The 18,772-nt window shown below is 39.0% G+C and overlaps 1 protein-coding gene across 1 annotated transcript in view; it reads left to right on the forward strand.

Annotated features, from left to right (window-relative positions):
• Positions 1-16,558: 16,558 nt before the first annotated feature.
• The window catches only part of CD44 (CD44 molecule (IN blood group)), a gene marked incomplete at both ends in the record, with an annotated part of 54,843 nt that continues 52,629 nt past the window's right edge, over positions 16,559-18,772 (forward strand). The window contains one exon of the mRNA XM_079536880.1: positions 16,559-16,625. Within this exon, the coding sequence (XP_079393006.1) occupies positions 16,559-16,625 (67 nt within the window). The remainder of the gene's footprint in view (positions 16,626-18,772) is intronic.

The raw sequence follows: 18,772 nt of genomic DNA on the forward strand, positions 1-18,772 counted from the left end.
AATGTACAGTAAATGTGCATGGAGATTGTCGAAGTAGTCCTTCATTAGTGCTTATTTATATAACGTTGTTTATAAACTCCTGATCTTTGCAGACCTGTACAAATAATACCATACCATAATTACCATGGAGTTAATCATGCAAAAGCCATGCAAAATTCCTATGGACACTACAGTGCATCCTCAAATCCTCTTAGTAATGTAGTGTATGTTTTTTGGCTCAGTTTTGAAGTGTACACATCTGCATATGTCCAAAACAATGTGTATCATAAACGTACTAAATAATCTATTGGTGTTGGAAAAGAAGAATATTTCAATATTCTGTATATCCACCGCTGTATTGATTCTCCTCTTTTTAAAAGTGCCGTCACAATGAGAACTGTAAAAGAGTTTTGTGACACTGACCAATTTATTTCTAATTGTAGCAAGATATCGGTGACTTCCTAAGGCCAAAGTAATAAGAATGAATTGCTGGCTAAATATTTTAATTCCATCTCTTCCAATGACTAAGCCTGTTTCAGTGGGATTACTTGGTTTGTGTTTGGTTTGTATTCAGGCTGACTCTCTGAAGGAGAAACCATTAGGCTCAACACAAACATCAGCACTGGTTAAAACTGCTTCACTTTATGCTTAATCTAATAATTTCTTCCATTAAGATCTGAATATGCATAAATGAGAATGTAGATGTGAGTGCATTTCCTTATAAACGCACAGTCAGTACAATTTCTAGGTCAGAATTGCAAAGCTATCTAAAATAGAGCGTTCTGACTTGTAAGTTGGGAGGGATAATGAACACTTTGCTTAAAGTGCTGTGAAAAGTAGATAATTTATGCTTAGTTTTTGTGTCCTAAGCCTAGAGAATTGAGAAAGAGATCAAATAATATTAAAGAATGTTATAGGCAGTGGAAGAAGAATTTCTATAGTTCTAGTTATGATCTCATTGGTGGTGGAAAATCTGACAGTAACTGTTTCTTTGGGAGCACACATCTTACAATCTGCTAAGTATGTAGAAAAAATATGTCATTGGCAGATGTAAATCCTCACTATGGTTGTATTCTACACAAGGGCTAGAAAATTGTTTGCTGTGAATTGCAGTGCAGTAAGGAAAAGACTGTCATTCTAAAAATTGATGTTGGACGTGGTTCCTACTTCATTAGTGGGAGTCCAATTTTATTTCCTCCTATGCAATCATGTATACAGAGGCCAGGAAGAAATTTATTTAAAAAAAAAAAAAAAAGAAAAGAGTGCATGAAAAAACTTATTTATTATGGCTTTTTTTTAAATCAATGAGATAAAAGGACAATAGACTGGATAGAATATTTCTCTGAAAAGCAAGTTAATTCAACTTCTCTTTTTGTTCTCTTGATGTAATTATTACTAGTCCATTATGTACAGCAGAATAACAATGAATTATCCCTTTGCCAAATGAGTGGAAGTACAGGCAAACATTTCTTGTACTAGGCGGTATGAAAGACAGTAAGAGTTGTGTTTCTGAGAGTCTTTAACAGAGAAATAGTTTTCTTTATTTGGGAATTTCTTGTTGTCCTAAGCACTTCTGTCTGAACAAAATGCCCAGTCATCAATAGTTTCTAAGCAGCAGTTAGAAATAATGGAAGCTGCCTGGATTATGAAATAGATGGTTGATGAGCCAGTATCATGAGCCAATAACTGTACAATGACACAGAAACCTTCATTCAAGAGAGAATGTGACAGAACATATCTCTGTATTCAACACCTTCAACTCTGTGCTTTCAGTCTTTAGAGAGACCCTGACAATTACCACACGGCAAAGCGAGGCTACTTACTGCATAAGAAGATGAGAAAATATCCTAGCTCACTTTCAAGCACCATTTCAATTTAAAATTCTAAATGATCGTTTAAAGAAAATTTGTGTGGACTGAATTTTTGACCTAGCATCCTGCTAGAGAAAAATTGGTTTAACAAGAATTTTATAAAACCTAATTATGGACTGAAAAAATGCGAGACACCTACTTGTTAAAACCAGTGAAGAATATGGGGTACTTTTTTATGATGGAAGAGGTGAGATTACTGGTAATGCATGGGAAATGGCTTTTGTGGCACTGTAGAAAGGGGAAGTAGAAAAGGTAAAATAATGTGATGTCAGTTTCCTCAGTGGGTTCTGTAGAGGAGGCGCTGCACAAAGATGCAAGTTTTAGGTCTTAGACATACACACACACACACACACACACACACACACACACACACACACACAAAACAAAACAAAACAAAACAACATCAATAATCATGTTTCTGTTACAGTTAGAATCATTATTCTGGTTGTATAGATTCCAGTGTGACAGAGACCTTGAGAGAACTGAATGTCTTTCATAAATTCAACTCACTTCCACTTCTTTGTAGGCTGGCCAGTAAAAACGCCTTTTGAAACGTTCACCCGGAATTGCATTTTAAGTTGGCTTTCCTTAATTACAATTGCTTTTCCTGCTTCATTTAATTGCCAGTTTATTTCAATCCTTTCTTGCTCAGCTCCCCACCTCTGCATTGCTCCTTTCTATCTGATAATTCCTAGGCAAAACAGGGTGTTTTCCGTGCCTCCCACAGCTCTAAACACTGTTTCTGACTGCAAGAAAATGCAGCAATGCAGTGTTGTAGAGGAAATACTTATTTTTCTGTATTTTGAGTCACTGGCAGAAGTAAAGAGGCTTCATTTCTTCAGTGCACTTCTCATCTATACAGATCTGAAAAGAGCTCAAAGCGTGAACTTTTCATTCCATTTTCAAGATACCAAGAATCAAAGAATAATTTAATAATCTGGTAAAATAACACTGTTTCAAAATGGTCTCCTAATTGAGGTTTGTAAGAAACAAATGTAATGCATATTAAATGTGATAAAGATTTTCATTTTTCATGCCCTGGACATGTAGGATTGATTTTCCTTGCTTGCTTCTGCCTGTGAAAAAACATTCATGTCTTTCCTACATTTGTTTGGGAAAGAACAAGGAAAGTGATCCAGCAAAACGTCAACAAATTCTTGTTTAAATTCATATTTTCCTAACTTATCAGTCTTTCATATCTTGTGAAAACTTTCTTGGGGGGCAGAGTTTAGATTACAGAGCTATGAAAAAGGCACAGAAAACTTGTTCTGCCATTGCCTCAAATCCTCAGTGGCCAGTTTGGGAGGATTGAAAAGGAGTTTATCATGATGTGCAAATAACATGGCAGCAGTCTCCATTTGCTTAGTTATAAATAGTAGATGTGTAGAAAGACAACAGTGTGTATTAATGTCTCTGTGGCAATCGGTGATCATTTAGCAACATGAAATCTCTCATTCAGAGATTTAAATATTTTGAATTCAAAATACCTAATCTTATTCACAAATTTGAGTCCAAGAATAGTCCCGCTGAGACCTTTCAATCACTGACATAGTTTTTGAGGAATTTACTTTTCAGACTAGACCTTGTAAAGCACTTGAATGCTTAATAATTAGGTGTGTCAGCCTTCTGGCTGCCCGAGCAGAAGCCAAAACCTCACCCAGATTTCCCTAAAGAGTGGACAAAGAGAGTCAAGCATCTCCAAATGAGATTTATAAAAGACATTTACTACAGCTGTTTCTGGAAATGTTGAGAGGAGTAGGGCCACTTCTGAAAGCTCACATTCCTTCCAAATTTAGATTTATTTCTCAGCTGTGTAAGAGAATTTTTCCATTCACACAACATCACATCCCTGAACAGTCACTTGAAAAGAGGTGCCTATTTTTATCATCAGTAGGTACCTACCTGTGTAAAGCAGAATCTGTAAGGATAAATACGTAAATACCTACTCCCTCACACCAGAGAGAAAGCAAACTTCGACGTTCTTTTCTAAAGCGTACTCAGTAGCAGCAGTAGTGATTTTGTTGATGTCTGGAATTCCCTTTGTCTTCAAAGTGCTGATCAGTTTTATCCCCTTTTTTAGATAAACCCCGTCAGGTTGAAGATCTTCAAGGAAGCTGTGTTCTTCAACTATGCGATGGGTGATCCATAAAGTTGCTGACTTTACATGCAGTATGTAGAGAAATACATAACAAAGAAATCTATATTTCAAATCATAAAAATCTCAATAAAAATACTCAATACAAGCTTCTTTGTATTGCAATATGCTGGAGTGTAGGCTTCAGCCTTCATTTGCATTTCAGAATGAAAACAGACACAAAGAAACCTGATATCATAACTCTCTCGTTTGCTTGCTGTTTTGTTGTTTTTTTTTCTTTAGTTCTTTTTCTACCTCCCAGTCTTTCTTTGTTTTTAAAAGCAAGCATTTATATTTATAGACCTGCCACAGGTTTTCTCCTTTAAAAAAAATGCCTCCACTAAAGCTAACACCAATAATAGTCTCAAGGGAGTCCAAACAGTAGAGTAACTGTGCAGAAATACAGGGGGATATTTAAACCAAGCAATCCTTGAATGCCATTTTGGTACTTTCTATAATCTGTTTGCATTTCTGAGATCTTTATTTCCTTTAAGAGGATGTTGAGGATTTCTGCAAGTTTAAAATAAATTATAACTTAAGAAGAAAGTAACAAACTGTAACTGTGTTTCCTTTTAATTAAGCTCTGCAGCTTCTCATCTGATGTGCAATTTCTTGACAATAATAGAGAGAGTTCGTTGCCAAGCACTTGGAATGATTGTTTATTCTTTTCCTTCACTCATCATGTAGGCACATGCAGAGGAAAGATATGATTGGACCAAGGTGGATACTGTGAAAAACGTGTTTGTTCACTTGGAAATTGGAATTTATTTATAACCCCACAGATGGATCCTGATTCAATTTCAAAAGCTTTTGTGAATAATTAAACAAATGTGTTTGATGGTAAATTAAAGAATAAATTTCAGAAGTGAATTTCTGTTTATCTGGAACGTGTAAGTAGGTGGTGATTACGTGCAAATCATTACTGATTGAGACAACAGAGCCTTAACTGCTGGGTAGAAATGTGTTCTCTGTATCACAGCTCACGTTGTTTCTCTGACTTGTTTCTAACTTGAGAATATGTCTTAAAGCAGTGTTCTGAATTCTCCCTAGGTTCATATTTTCTCTGCTTTTTGCACTTCTTTCTGCCTCATTACAATTGCCAGAGATGCAAATTCTAGTGTCTTTTTTAACAGAGAAAGCAAGCTGAGGTTTATGAAAATTCTTGAGACTTTGGAGTTTCCTCACCCTCCCACTAGAATGCGTTGGATTTGGGGATATAAGCAGGGAGAAAAGGTAACATAGTTTTGTGAGGCATATTGGTTTAATGGAGATATTCCTACCTTTATAAGTGTCCTGGATAGCTTGTGGGTCCTGAAGAAAGCTAAACTTTATAATCAAAAGGAGGAAATAGAACTTGATTTTAAATTTCGAAGCATGGAACAGACCACATTTTTAAAACTTTACTTTGTATCCTGCTCTCCTTTTATTTTAAAGTTAAGTTTGAAGTCTTTGACAGATACAGCTGAATGCCATTTGGTTTATGTTGTTAGTCACTGCTGCTCTCTTCACAAAATCTCAGACTGGTTGATAGGTAGCATTCAGATCCTCAAAATAGTGGGAGGGTTCAAGCTGCCAAGAATTAATGCTTCTCTTTTGTTTGTGTTTGTCATTTTCAGTGGTTTCTCTAGTTGGTTGTTTGTGCTGCTTCCTGCACAAATTCCTGCACAGATTTTGTCTTGGGAAAAGGTATTTTTTTTCCACCAATATTGAAAAATCGAGAACTAACTTTTCCTCCTCTAGGAGTATAACTCCACTTTTTACATTCAGGAACTGGGGACAATACGGAAAGATACACAGGATCATACTGTAGCTCATGACCCTTATATAGTTTCATTCTGGGACTTCTTAGCAGTGGGGAATATGAAAGCCTTAATTGGTACTAAAGCTTCTGGTGAATTTGAGTCTCTGCTTGTACAAAAGAATGCCTAAGGCCAGTGCTGTGATTTGTCTATGTGTCCAGACTAGCTCAGCTTTGTCCCCCAAAAATCAGGAGGAATCATCACCATGTGAGCCTTTTGTGGAACTGTCCTCTGTTTTCCTAGCTTCCTATAGTTTGTCTTGTGGCTCTCAAATTCATGAGGGTATTCTATGTGTTATTTGTATGGTCACTGTTGCATGACTAAACCTGCACACGTGAGCAAACTTAGCAGTCATCTGAAGGACTACAAGTATGTTTTGCTTGAGATTTTTTTTTTCTCTTTAGAATTGATATTTCAATGACCAAAGATATATCAGAAGTTATATTCTATACCTCTGTACTCTATTACCACACTTGAAAGAAGATGGCATTATGTATTTCATGGTTCTGAGCAGGTGCAAAATGATTAATTAATGATGTTAAAATAATCTCAACGAAAAAAAAAAGCTTGTGTTTAGACCAGCCCTCGTACTCATGTTTCAAATGTTGTAACCCTTTTTTTAATGACTTCTGTCCTGCAGTACCACTCTGGTCATAAGAATTTACAACAAAATTATAGCTACATAGTTGTTGTTTCCAATATTCTGTAGCACTGCATGCCATGCAAAAGTGACCATGATTTGCAAAGTAGTAGTTCTGTGTAGAATGCGTTGAAGAATTTGTAATAGCAAGCAGTATACAAGGCAGAAATTATCTTAAGGTGTTGATCTTGCTATATTCTAATTGAATTACACAGCCCAGAACATGGTAATGTCTGCCATGACAAAGGCACCAAGTGAAGTATAAGTAAATCAGTTCTTCTTTTGGAGTACACTGTAAGAAACCATTGAGGACCAGTCTCATAAGTTGAAATTCAGAGTATTCCTTATTTTCCACCCAGTAATTGGCCATCTGCTGGGAATCTCTATTTCTTCAGGGATGATGAAATGGATTCTTGGGGTGTGTAAAATCCACTGTGTCTGTGAGATGATCAATAACACGAGTACAATATGGGTTAAATGATATACGTCCTTTCACACCAAGTAATGAAGTGTACTTGCATTCCAAGAGAGGAAGTTTCTAGCTGGGTTTTATCCTGACAGCTGTGTGACTGAAAGCATTCTTTGTCTCCAGCAAAGCCTCTGAGGAGTGGCATATCCCACCACAGCGTGATTAACTCCTATGACTGGTTTCAGAGTCTGTTCAGGTGTTAGAAGTTTCAGTTGTGTGGCAGAGGAGATATGGGATGCTCTTCAGTGAATCATAGGTTCATAGTTACAAAGGAATAGTCATCTCATTCATCGTTCAGCAGGGGTGAGCATGTTCTCATAATTTTCAGATTAATTTTTTCTCTCTGAATTTTATCTTTCACACCAATTGGATCTCAAGTTTCCTCTTGCTGAATGATGGATGCAAGACTTGTTTCTGTGGCCAATAATTTCTTATATGACAAGGCCAAAATCTGTTAATAAAATTAGTTTCTTGCTAAATAATTGCCTAAATCCATGCCAGCAAAATAGAAAATCTTGCAGAACCTTGCAAAAGAAAAGAGAAAAAAAAAAAAAAAAAAAAAAGAGAATGTGGGAGAGGGACGTACTTCCCCAGACTTCAATGGGTGATACAATCTTTCCTACTTGAAAAATCACAAGCAGCATTACTAGTAACAGAGGATTAAATCTTGCAATATGCTGTGTTCTTCAGGTTAGTTTATCTCTGGGGACCCAGCAGAAAAGAGCAAAGAGATGTATCCAGCTTGTATATCCAGAGCTATGTAGAATCATGAGTTCCTGAAAGCCATAGATCATCATGAGAATGAATTGGGCCCTAGCTAGTTAGCTCTATCTGCAAGTCTAATTATCTTGTATGCAATACTCTATACTACGACTCCAACATTTTCACCTCCGAAGCAGGCTCAGCTGACAGCTGGCTAGGGCTTTCTTTGCTATGCGGGCACGCATACGCATGCTCACTACCTTCCCATGGGAGAAGGAAGAGGACCAAGGCTCTCCCAGAAGAGCCTCCCACAGGCTTGATTTCTTTCTCTGGTTCAATATTCTACTAGAATGGAGTAACTTCAGTGTGAATGCTTGAGAGAGTCCTGGCTCAAGGGGACCAAGCAGTCCAATGCCTGGTGCGCACTTTCAGGACAGCACAAAAGAGTGCAATCAAGTACTTTGGTCTTACCTGCTCATAGATGTGTATGCAATTCTATAGTATTGGCGGCATTCTAACTCAGAAAATCACTGTATGAATAACTAAGACTATATTTGCTGATAGAGATAACACTTATTTCTGTTCTCTGGAATTCTCATCCTTAAAAATGTTGTGCAAAGGAGCTGCTGTGTTCTTTACATGATGCACCCATATTTTGGAGGAAGTGATTAATTTCTGGAGAGGCACAGTCTGGGTCTCCTCAGACATTCAGTGAGAGTTTCTGGATGCTTGTGACTAGCAGTGTATAGTCTATCTTTATCTTTTATTTTTCAGTTTTCTATGAGTGCTTCAATTAATTCTCAGATGGGCTTCGCTTGGTATAGAGCAACATATTCTTTAGTAGCTTAGTTCAGTAAGGACTGGGCCATGCGAACTGAGTTTCAAATATCTGTCTGTAGAGAAAAGAATTAAGAAGAGAGGAAAAACTAGCTAGACTGGGGTTGGAGAACTGGATTTGAATATGGGAGGGAGAAGTTAAAAAGGAATCCTTAAATAGTTGAGATAAGCTCTAGTATCCTTATATCTTTATTTGAACCAGACTGTTGAACATTCATAGCCTGTCTATCTCACATCTATGCCCCTTGAGATATGCCTTGTATAATTCATCACTTAGAGAGTAATACATTTGTAAGAGTTGATGTTGATGTAGATCTATCCCTCCTAGGCTAGCTAATACCAAACAGCGATTTCTTCCTGTATAAGGGAAAGAAGCTTTACAGGAGTTCCCTTGATGCATTCCATTTTGTCCCAAGATTTTCAGAAACCTGTTTAATACAATATTCTTTATGGTACTGTCTGGCATTTCTTGCTTCCTAAATAGTGCCATGCAGATGTTGTGCTCGTACCGGATTTGTCTGGCTTTTTCTCCCTTCTGTCCTCCCTACCCATTCCTTTAGAAAAACGTTTCTCTAAACTCCTTGTAACAATTAAAGAAGAGTTCGCAACATCATTGTAGAAAGCAAACTTGGTGGAGTGTGAATTCTAGATAAATTTTTATGTATGTAAACATCTTCATCTTAATGTATCTTTCAAAACGTAGGAAGAGGGGCTTTTTGCAGATAGGACTTCCACGTGCAGTGGACAACAGGTAAACTGTAATCTCCCTTGCTAGTTCTCATATCCATTTGTATGTCACCAAATTTGCTCTCATATTGTATCTCTAAAATCTCAGATGACTCAGACATGCATCATTTCTTGTAAACTTAATGTAAATTGGCTGAAACTTTAACATCTCAAGGAGCCTTAATAGTTTTCCAGATCTAACTTGTTCAACATGCTGTTCAGACATGACCTGCTTAATCTTTCCAACACTTCAATAAAATATTTAGCATACATAAATAGTGTTTTAGAGTTGAACAAATAGCTCATAATACTTTATTTATTACCAATTGTACATTTCTACAAATTAAGAAGTTGTGAACATAGTGCAAATATTTTAGATGTACATTATTCAGAAGAATTTGGTATATTTTTGAAACGTGTTTTCTTTACCAATGAATCACAAATGACTGAAAAGCAGTATCCAGGAACCAAAGATAAAATGGGGTTGGTTAATAATGGTAATCATGTGATGCTCTGCTATTTGATGATTAGTCTATTTATAAAAGTCACCAACATGGTGCCAATTTTGTAATTTACAATTGCATTAAACAATAAATTTAATTTTTTTATGTATAGAATTTCTGTCCAGCAAATTTCTGCTTCTGGAAGACCCTGTCAGGTCTTATGTCTTTCAAAAACCAACTTGAACTGACTGCAACTGAATGCAAGCACATTTCAAAATCATATTCAAGTTAATATTTTTCCTCTCTTTTCTCTGTCTTTTGTAGACTGTTGGAGAGAATGGGCGCAGTATTGTGTGACTGTCTCAAGTCTGTAGAATTAACCCCTACTCAGACTGGAGAAGGAATACATTTCCTGGATTCTTGATCTCTCTTTAAGCCTCTGTGCCAGGGTGCCTTGCTATTATGCTTTTAAAGGACAGAGATATCGAGGTCCAAAACAAACACTATTGTTGTTCAATATCCTTAAAGAAAAGACAAAGAAAATCAGCACTTCAGAAATATCAGCTTTTGGTCAACAGGAAACATGCACTCAGATTAAGTTGTATTATGCCAGGTATGTTATGAGGAAAAAAAACCCCACCAAACTTCATTATATAATTGAACTCTTACCAGCTGTGTCATAATATTTCACATGAGAGACTTTTTTAATTTGATTCTTTTCGTTTCTGTAAGACTAGCTTTCATTGTTACTTAAGCCAAGTGATGATGTAGGCAATGGATGTGTGGTCTAGTGTGACAATTCTCAGTTCTGTGATTAATTCATTCTGTTGTAATAGCATTCAGCTCTTCTCTTACATATTTATTTAACAGAAATTCAGGAACATGGAGAAGTGAAGTTCATTAGCGGGGGGCCCTGAGTGCTGCTAGTTGTCAGGCTCCTTGTTTACCAGCTGGGCCATGGAGACAGCTGTCTAGGCTTGGGCTGTTTTGCCCAAGTGTAAAGGATCAAGTCTAAGTAAACAAGCCACTGCTATTGCACAAGGAAGGGACAAAGTCCTTTACTGCTGGCTATGTTTAATCTGCAGAACTAACAGAGTTTACTATATTTTATTTTGGAAGGGAGGTAACCTGATAGTTGCAGGTCCAATGAGGCAAGAGAAATGCTTTGTGGGGAATAAGATGCTCTAGCGATGCACTAACTGAGGCTTTGAGAAAGGTCAGACTGCTTGATGCATGTTTTACCCAGGAAGTTGAGTAGTGAAATGCTCCCACTGCTGCGCCTGCTGGCCTCCTCATCCTGCTCATCGCATGACGTGCACACACCTGCACCTTTCCTCTGAGAGCCAGACTGGAACCAGCTATTATCTTAGTCTCTGAAAACAAACATGCCTATTATGGTCTAAAATTAGGATTCTTTTCCTTCCCTTCCACCTTTCACAGCGGTCATAAACTGACCAACAGGGAGACTGCTGAAATTCAGTAAGTTTCTGTTTACGTTCAGGCCAGGTCTGGTTTTAGTGTTCTTTTTAACTGGAAAAGAGAGGTTTAACTACCCATTCCCATGCTGCTAAGTTTAGGGCACAGCCTAAATGTGGCTGTGTTATATGTGGCTGTGGCAAGATGGGCACAAACACACACTGTTTGAATAGGAATTGTTCCATGAATGAATCAGCTAGGACTCAGTTTCTACTTTCTTTAGATAGGAAAATATTTGACTGTAAGTCTGATGGAACCCCTCTATCTTCTCAGATTATATACATACATGAAAAAAATGTTATCATAATACAGATACTGAGACTAAACCAAACATTGTTCACAGCTGGCTTGAGTGGTGGAAATTCCTCAAAATCAGCTCAGAGCTTGTCTTGACTTTGAAGGGCTCTGACCAGGTCCATATTAGGCGTAGCAGGCCTCTCAGATTTATCTGTTGGTGCAGTTAGCAGTTTGTTTATGCAAATCCTAAGTGTTTCCTGAGTAATACGAATCTTTGCATTTTGTACAGCTCACCTGCTCTTCTGGAGCATTAAGTCTTCAACTTTGTTATTCCAACACATGGCATAGAAGAGAGAGCAGATGAGAAAGGATGAGAGGTGAAACAAGTGCAGACAAGAGAGAAGTGGAGGTAGAAGTCAAAACCAGGAGGAGAATGGGGAAGACAAGAAACCTCACATCCTGGAGATGACCTGGTATAAGCATGGTTTACGTATTGTTAAAGGGCAAAAGCAAGAAACGAAAGCAGGAAGACAAAAATGAGTGCCAAGATGGCAGCTCATGCCCTAGTGTGCAAATTTCTGTGTTCGTATTGTGCAGTGGGTGCTGGAAGGGCCAAGCAGGAAGCAGGAGGAAAAGAGGAAAACCAAAACCACCTGCAGAGAATCTGTCCCCCCCATCTCTCAGTTCCCCCTGTGCTCCCCCAGCTCTCGCACAGCTGCTACTGGCTCTGAGTCACCAGTACAAGCAGTACATCTTTTCTGTGCGCTGACTTTTTGGTGGCAGCTGATGTGCTCTGTGCAGGATCCTACCCCATCTCCAGCTCTGACCTAGTAACTAATGGGGTATAATGGTGTGAAAGATGTGGATGGGTACTTGTGCCAGGATGTCCTGCTGGTGCCCCGCTGTGCGCCAGGGGGTTCAGCCAGGGGCTGATCTGTTTGAGACAGGAGAAGCGAGGAAGCTGACAGGACCACATGGTCTGCTGAAGAGGAAACCTTGCTGCAAAGCATTTCTTGCAGCGTACTTGAACAATTCTGACTTAGAGATTTTTGACTGCATTGGATTAGCAAATTGTTTAGGGATCTGGGGCAAACCAGTAAAACAGGATGATGAATCTGTGCGGTAGGTGCCAATCTGGGTTGCTGCCTTTTTCAGAAGTAAACAACTAGCAACCATTGTTCATCTTCCTGACTCTCTGCAGGACACAAGCTGTAAATTACATCTGGGAACAAAAGGCTGATGGGAGTAGAACCGGGTGCCCAACTTCCCAAGGGAGTGCTTTGCCCTCCAGCCAAAAGAGTAGCTTTTCTGGCTCAGGCTAGCACAGCCTCCTCTTCTGCCTTCCCAACAGCACTCAGAGCCCAGGAAGTGTGCGGTACAGGATTTACTACACTGAAGCATTTACAACCATTTCCATTACAAAACCTGGTTTCAGGGTTGATCGTGAAAATTTAATCCAGTCTGAAATGCGGCAAACAAGATTGCAGTCTGGGGACACAGGAGGAAATCTTATTAAAAATGCCATGTCTTATTGAGATCCTAGTTACATGGGTATAAAATCCTCCTTCCACTCCCAAACTGTCTTACAGCCAGACCAACTGTAGTCTATGCTGAATGGTTGCTGCCATGAACAGAATTATCAAATGAGATTTTTTGTACTTTTTATTCTTATCAAGATTATATTATTCAGGTCCCTACAATAATTGAATTTTCCCCATGATTTGAAATTTTCATAAAAATAGATTCAAAAAAGAATTCTTTATTAAAATATTCCTTCAGCTGAAAATAGAAAAAAAAAAGTTTTCAAATTAAGAACATTCTTTTTTCACGTTTTTGGAAAAAAGAAAAAAAAAAAAAAGGCAAGTGATTTTGACAGAAATAAAATTTTTCTTCCCCCTGTTTCAGTTGTTCCAATTTAGTAAAGAAACTGTTCTCCACTGATCTCATTTACTACATAAGTTCAGGTATTTTCATTTGATAATCTGTATATATGATAAAATCCAAATAAATATACAGGGAAATGCTGCCCTACTGAATTCAGTGGAATTTTGATGTTTGACTTCAGCTGGACCAGAATTTCATCCTCTAAGGGAATTCCAGCAAAAAACGTATCTTTATATTGCTGTGAGCCACACGTTCCTTTTCAGGGGCTCCAAACCATGCACTCCCTAATAGGATTTTTATCAAAATTAATTGGTACTGGCTGCAGTTCACATGTGTGATAAAATCATGAATTGGTGCTCCTGTACTTGATAGTGCCATTGTGGACACAGTATCTGCTGTGTCAAAGGCTTCTGAACAAGGCAATTTTTTTAAAGTTGTGGTTTTGTAATTTTAGTTGTTGGATTTGTTGATTGATTCTCCTTTGAAAATCCACCAAGCTCATTTGGTGCCACTTAATATTTTATAATTTTTTGGTGTCGATAATTTAAGTCATTGCGGCCAAAGCTAAGGGCGTTGTTAACAATACTGTCAGGGGAACAGATTCTCAATTGAAATGAACTGATGGCCTCAACTTGAAGCAATGCTCTGCTACATTTCCTCAGCTGAAGAGCTGCTTCAAGATTTTCATGCTTCCTAGGATTATCTCAAGCTAAACCAGAACTTATTTATTTCTCTATGAAAAATCGTATGTCCTATACATTTTCCAGAGATGAACATTGCCTTTGACTTAATTTTCTGGGTAGCATCAGGCCCTGCACCCAGGCCAAATATGGATTACTGCCTACCTCAGGCCAACATATTTTAAGGAAGAAATTCCATGTTTGGGTGGGAACTAAGGAAATATTTTCATGTCAGGCTTTTTATTTATTTGTTAGTGGCAGCACTTTGAAGTGCTCAGGGATCTGGAATGCAGGTCTGTGTCCTAGACTGGTGTGTATGCAAGCAGATGGCATGTGAAATGGCCGGACTGACTTGGGATGTACTCATTATTCTTTCTGTGGTTTATCACATGAAATGATGTACTGTGATGAATTATTCTTGTATACATCTGTCTTTTCCACTTGTGTTAGGCACTAGAACATCTATGCACCTGATCTAAACATGCCTAATCTTAGCCCAATTGCAGCAAAAAAAAAGAGACAGATATTTTGAAGTGGAATACCACTACCCCCAGCAAACACATGCAGGAGTATTGAGATATCTAAAATAAGTACTAAATAATTGAGAAAAAGACCTGGTAATAATCTGATGTCAGAAGAGACGGAATGAGAAACTTCAGTCCATGGAGTGAGTAGGAATTTCCACTGCTGGTAAAATAAGAGTGTTGTTTCTGTAACACCAATATCCCTGAAGTGAACATTATTCTCCACTTACCCATGGTAAAGAAAACATGTTTTGTTTTGCTGTTATTGTTCCATTTAAATTGGAATACAGGACATTAACAGAGTGGTATTTTATGTTTATCCAAAAAGAAACCAAAACAAACAAACAGCAGTCAAAAATATCCAAATTTTATTTAAATATTCAATTCCTTTGTCTCATGCATGGCGTGAATTTCAAAAGAAGTTTATCAGTTGAAGAAATTTCCTTTGTAGATACTCAGTAAATTATAACAGGCCTTAACTGTGTACCAGCATTTTAAATCCCACTAAGCTTCATTCATTCATTCATAAAGTTAGATGTCTGCACATATGTATAAATATACAGGGATTCACAGAACTATTTTCACTCCTACAAACAGTAAGTTACATAGGAGGCAATTTTTGCTCTGCTCTTAAAAACATTTGTTTCAAAAGAAAAAGCAACATATTCACAAAACAATATGTTTAATCTGTAACTTCAAAGTTGCTAGTTTCTTAATAAAAAGATCCTCTGGGTTTAAGGAAAAATTTTCACTTTAACCTTGTCCCATCAGATATCCTAGACCTGTAGGAAAGCCTGTTGGAACCTGTTGCTCAGGAGCCAGCTGACGGAGGAAGGGATGCCAGCCATCTTTAAGTCAAAAGTCAAAGGAAAGGCAAAGTATGAAGTTCTTGTGCCCCTGCCTGGAAAGACCTGTCTGTATTTTTCCACTGTTTGGTGTTAGCTGAGATTAAAAACTAACGAGAAAATTATTTACAGCAGGAACATCAACACCATGGTAATCTGATACAGAACTTTTCACTTTGAATTTGCTGAGTGAAACTGAAACTAGGAAAGTACCATCTGCCTGCCCTGTCGGCTTCTATAGGTGGGATGTGCCAGGCTGGGTGAGCCCTCGCAGCCCCAAGTGCCACCCCACAAAGCACCTCATGACTGCTGAGGAGAGGCACTGTGAGATCACCAGGGTGTGCAATAGACATGTCTCTCTCTTATCTGCAGGAGCTTTGAGGTTTTCACCAAGGATTTCATGTGGTGTCTTTTGCTAACTGTGGAGTCCCAAAGAGCCCCACACACTCTGTGTCTCCCTTGGGAAGCATGACTTCCACTGCATGCCAAAGACTGCTACGTGCTCTCGTCCTGTTCCTCTGCTTTGTGAATTGGAAATAGGAGGAACGACTCCTTCCCTATGTTGTACCATCAATACAATAAAGCATTGACCTTGGTCCTCGGTCCTGGCACTGAGTAGTTACCTACCTGCTGTTGGAGCACAGGGTGGAACGGGCTGCAGGCGACGGAGCCGCCTCGACTTACTTGCTGTGTGGGGATATCCTCCGGCTGTGAGCAGGAGCATCTCAGGAGAGCCCGTGGCAGAGCAGGTATTTTTGCTTGCCCTAAATTTTACTGCAGAGTGAGAGTATGATGAGATGGGACAAAATTAGCGAAAATATTTTGGAGAAACATCCAGGCAGTTGTAGGTGTTTAGCTGGGTTCTCAAAGCTGTATTGCTTTAAGTTTGCTTAGTTTACATTAATAAGATTGTAAAAGGCAGGAGGGGGAGCTTACAACAGTGCCTTCCTGAGCTACCTCATGAGAAATTACACACATTTTTCTGCAAGCACAACAGCTACAACTTTTGCCTGTACTTGTGTAAGAAAAGGCTTAGCGCCTCTTTAAAACTCGTGTGTCTGCTTAGTCAGAACTCACGGCCCCCCCGCGGCCCCCCCTGCCCTGCTCCGTAACTTTTGTTGCAATATGGGGTGTGACTTTTGATGGAGCTCCCCCTCCCAGTTATGTCATTACTTCAGTTCCTTTGAATCAGAATAAAAAGTGCAGCAAACTTCAGACTCATTGACTGCAGGCTTAACAGGCGCTGGGGCTTTTCTTCCTTCTGCAGCTTGCGAGGATCTCTGTTTTTTTGCAAAGCGGTTCTGAGGAAACAATGGCCAACTTCTACTTATGGGCAACTTTTGGATTATGCTTGCTGAAGCTTTGTCTAACAGAGACACGTAAGTTTTTTTATGAATGAAGCTTCTTATGATTGCTGATAAGTTCGTGCTTCAGACAGCAACAGTTCTGCTGCTGTATAGCTAACAGCTTTCTTGCATTTGTCTTTGTATAAACTGTTACTTGCAGGACTTACTGGAGATGCTTTTGAATTGTAACCTGGGCTGTGCTGTTCTGTGCAACCAGGGAAAGCTGGTGTACTGCTTGTAAATGACAATTCCAGATCCATAAAAAGGGAGTCGTAGAGCATTAAAGTTTAAATTAAGAGCAGAAGTATGCTTGGGAATCTGGAATAGTTCTGGTAAATCTGCGTTCAACAACATTACACCCTTGGTTTGCTCTCCCAGCACTCTTGGAGGCTGGGGTGAGGGAACCCCCCTCTGCATACAGAAACTGTATTCCTGAGCTGAAGGGATTGAACTAACAGCTAATGCAGTCTGAGTTTGGACACAGCCTGGAAAACAGAAACACAACTGCAGTGATCGGTGTGATTGAAATTTACAGAGCTTTTCTGCCGAGCATGCCTGTTTCTGACTTCTTAAGTTTTCTCTGGGGCTGACTGATGAGAGTTTGAAACAAAGGGCGTCAGGAGTGCCCACAAAATTGATTGTGTGTCAGTCAGATTTCTGTGGCTTGGTTGTCTGCTTCTCATATTTGTATTTATAAATGTTCATATGGAGAAAGAAATAATAGCTGTGGTCCAAAACAGCAAAATGCTCTAGAAATTTGATGTGGTGCAGGCTCAGCAGTGTCCAAGGAAAATAGCCATGCTTTTAACAGACTCTCACTGTGACAGAAACTGCCTTGAGGCACTCTGTGGTCAGGGCAACAATTATCCTTCTACATTATTTTTTCCACTCATCAGTTCCAGAAATCTAACAAAGTACATTTTTCATTGCCATTGTCACCCAAGGGCTGTGTTTGTGCGTATGGTACATATATATATCATTTGTTTGAGCAGCAGTGAATACTTCTGTAATGGTGGCAGTGCTGCCGGGCTGTGAATGGGTGTGTCGGAGTGAACAGTTCCCGGCACATCTGGGATAGCTGGAGAACCTTCCCTGCTCTCCCCTGCCTATGAATTGTCTGCCCATTGTTCCAAAGTGTGCTTGTTACAATCAGGTATAGAGATGCAGTCTATAGAAAAAGGGCAGGAATACTGCGTGAGAGGAATATCCAAGACAAGACTTTGGCTTACTCCGAGTCTGTTTGCTGTATGAGAATTACAGTGTTTTGGTTACCCACCTGCTCAACTGATTTCTCCTTTTATGAGCTGCCAGGAGCGTCCTAAAAAAGTGGGGTCTGTACTGGTTCGGGGAGTCATGCAATTTTGCGGTGAGGCATGGAAGAAAAGCTCACCATCTACTCTTCAGCGTAGTTGCAAAAAGTATGTCAGACTGCATGTATGCCCCACGGGGAAGTTTCTTTAATGGCTTAGAAAGGTATTAGATTATAGCTACAGTATATTTTAGTTGGTATGCAGTGCATTCCAGCATGACTTTGTAGTCAGTAATGACTTCAAAACGGCAGTTAATGGTAGTTTTATTTTCTTTTTTTAGACCAATGACTTCGCTGTGCATCACAGGATACTGGTCATAGCTGTTGATTACACTGTTAGTACTGAATGTGGCAAAAATGGAAACAGCCTGAGCTTACTGTTAATGTGACTGCTAAAGGAAAGATGAGATATAGAAAATCTGATTCATCCTGAGTTCAGTGCTGTTGTGACCATTCTGTCACTGTTATGTGAGAGAGGGGTACTTGTGGTATTGAGATGATTTCTGTTGTCCGATGAGTTTGAGCCACATTTCATAGGCCAGGAGAGTTTAGCTGCAGACAGATTGGTTAATGACAGCTCTGAGGGGAGATTTTCCCCTGTGGACATGATGTATTCATAAAAGCATTTCTCTCATGGTTTTCCTTGATTAACAAGAAGTGAATTGTAGAATTTTGACCCCTAAACTGGAAGAAGCTGAAACAAAAGTAGGAGCAAAGATGAAGTGCAAAGGGAGAGAATGAGTCTACCAGTGGAGGGAGGGATTCTCTGTTGGCACCCAAGATGTGCCAGAGTTGCAGGATAGGGCTCTGAGAAAGGGCTCCTCAAGTTATCAGTCAATCACAGAGGAAGCCTTTTAGCTTACATGTGTCA

Source organism: Tetrao urogallus (assembly GCF_951394365.1).
Source record: "Tetrao urogallus genome assembly, chromosome: 6".
Taxonomy (NCBI): domain Eukaryota; kingdom Metazoa; phylum Chordata; class Aves; order Galliformes; family Phasianidae; genus Tetrao; species Tetrao urogallus.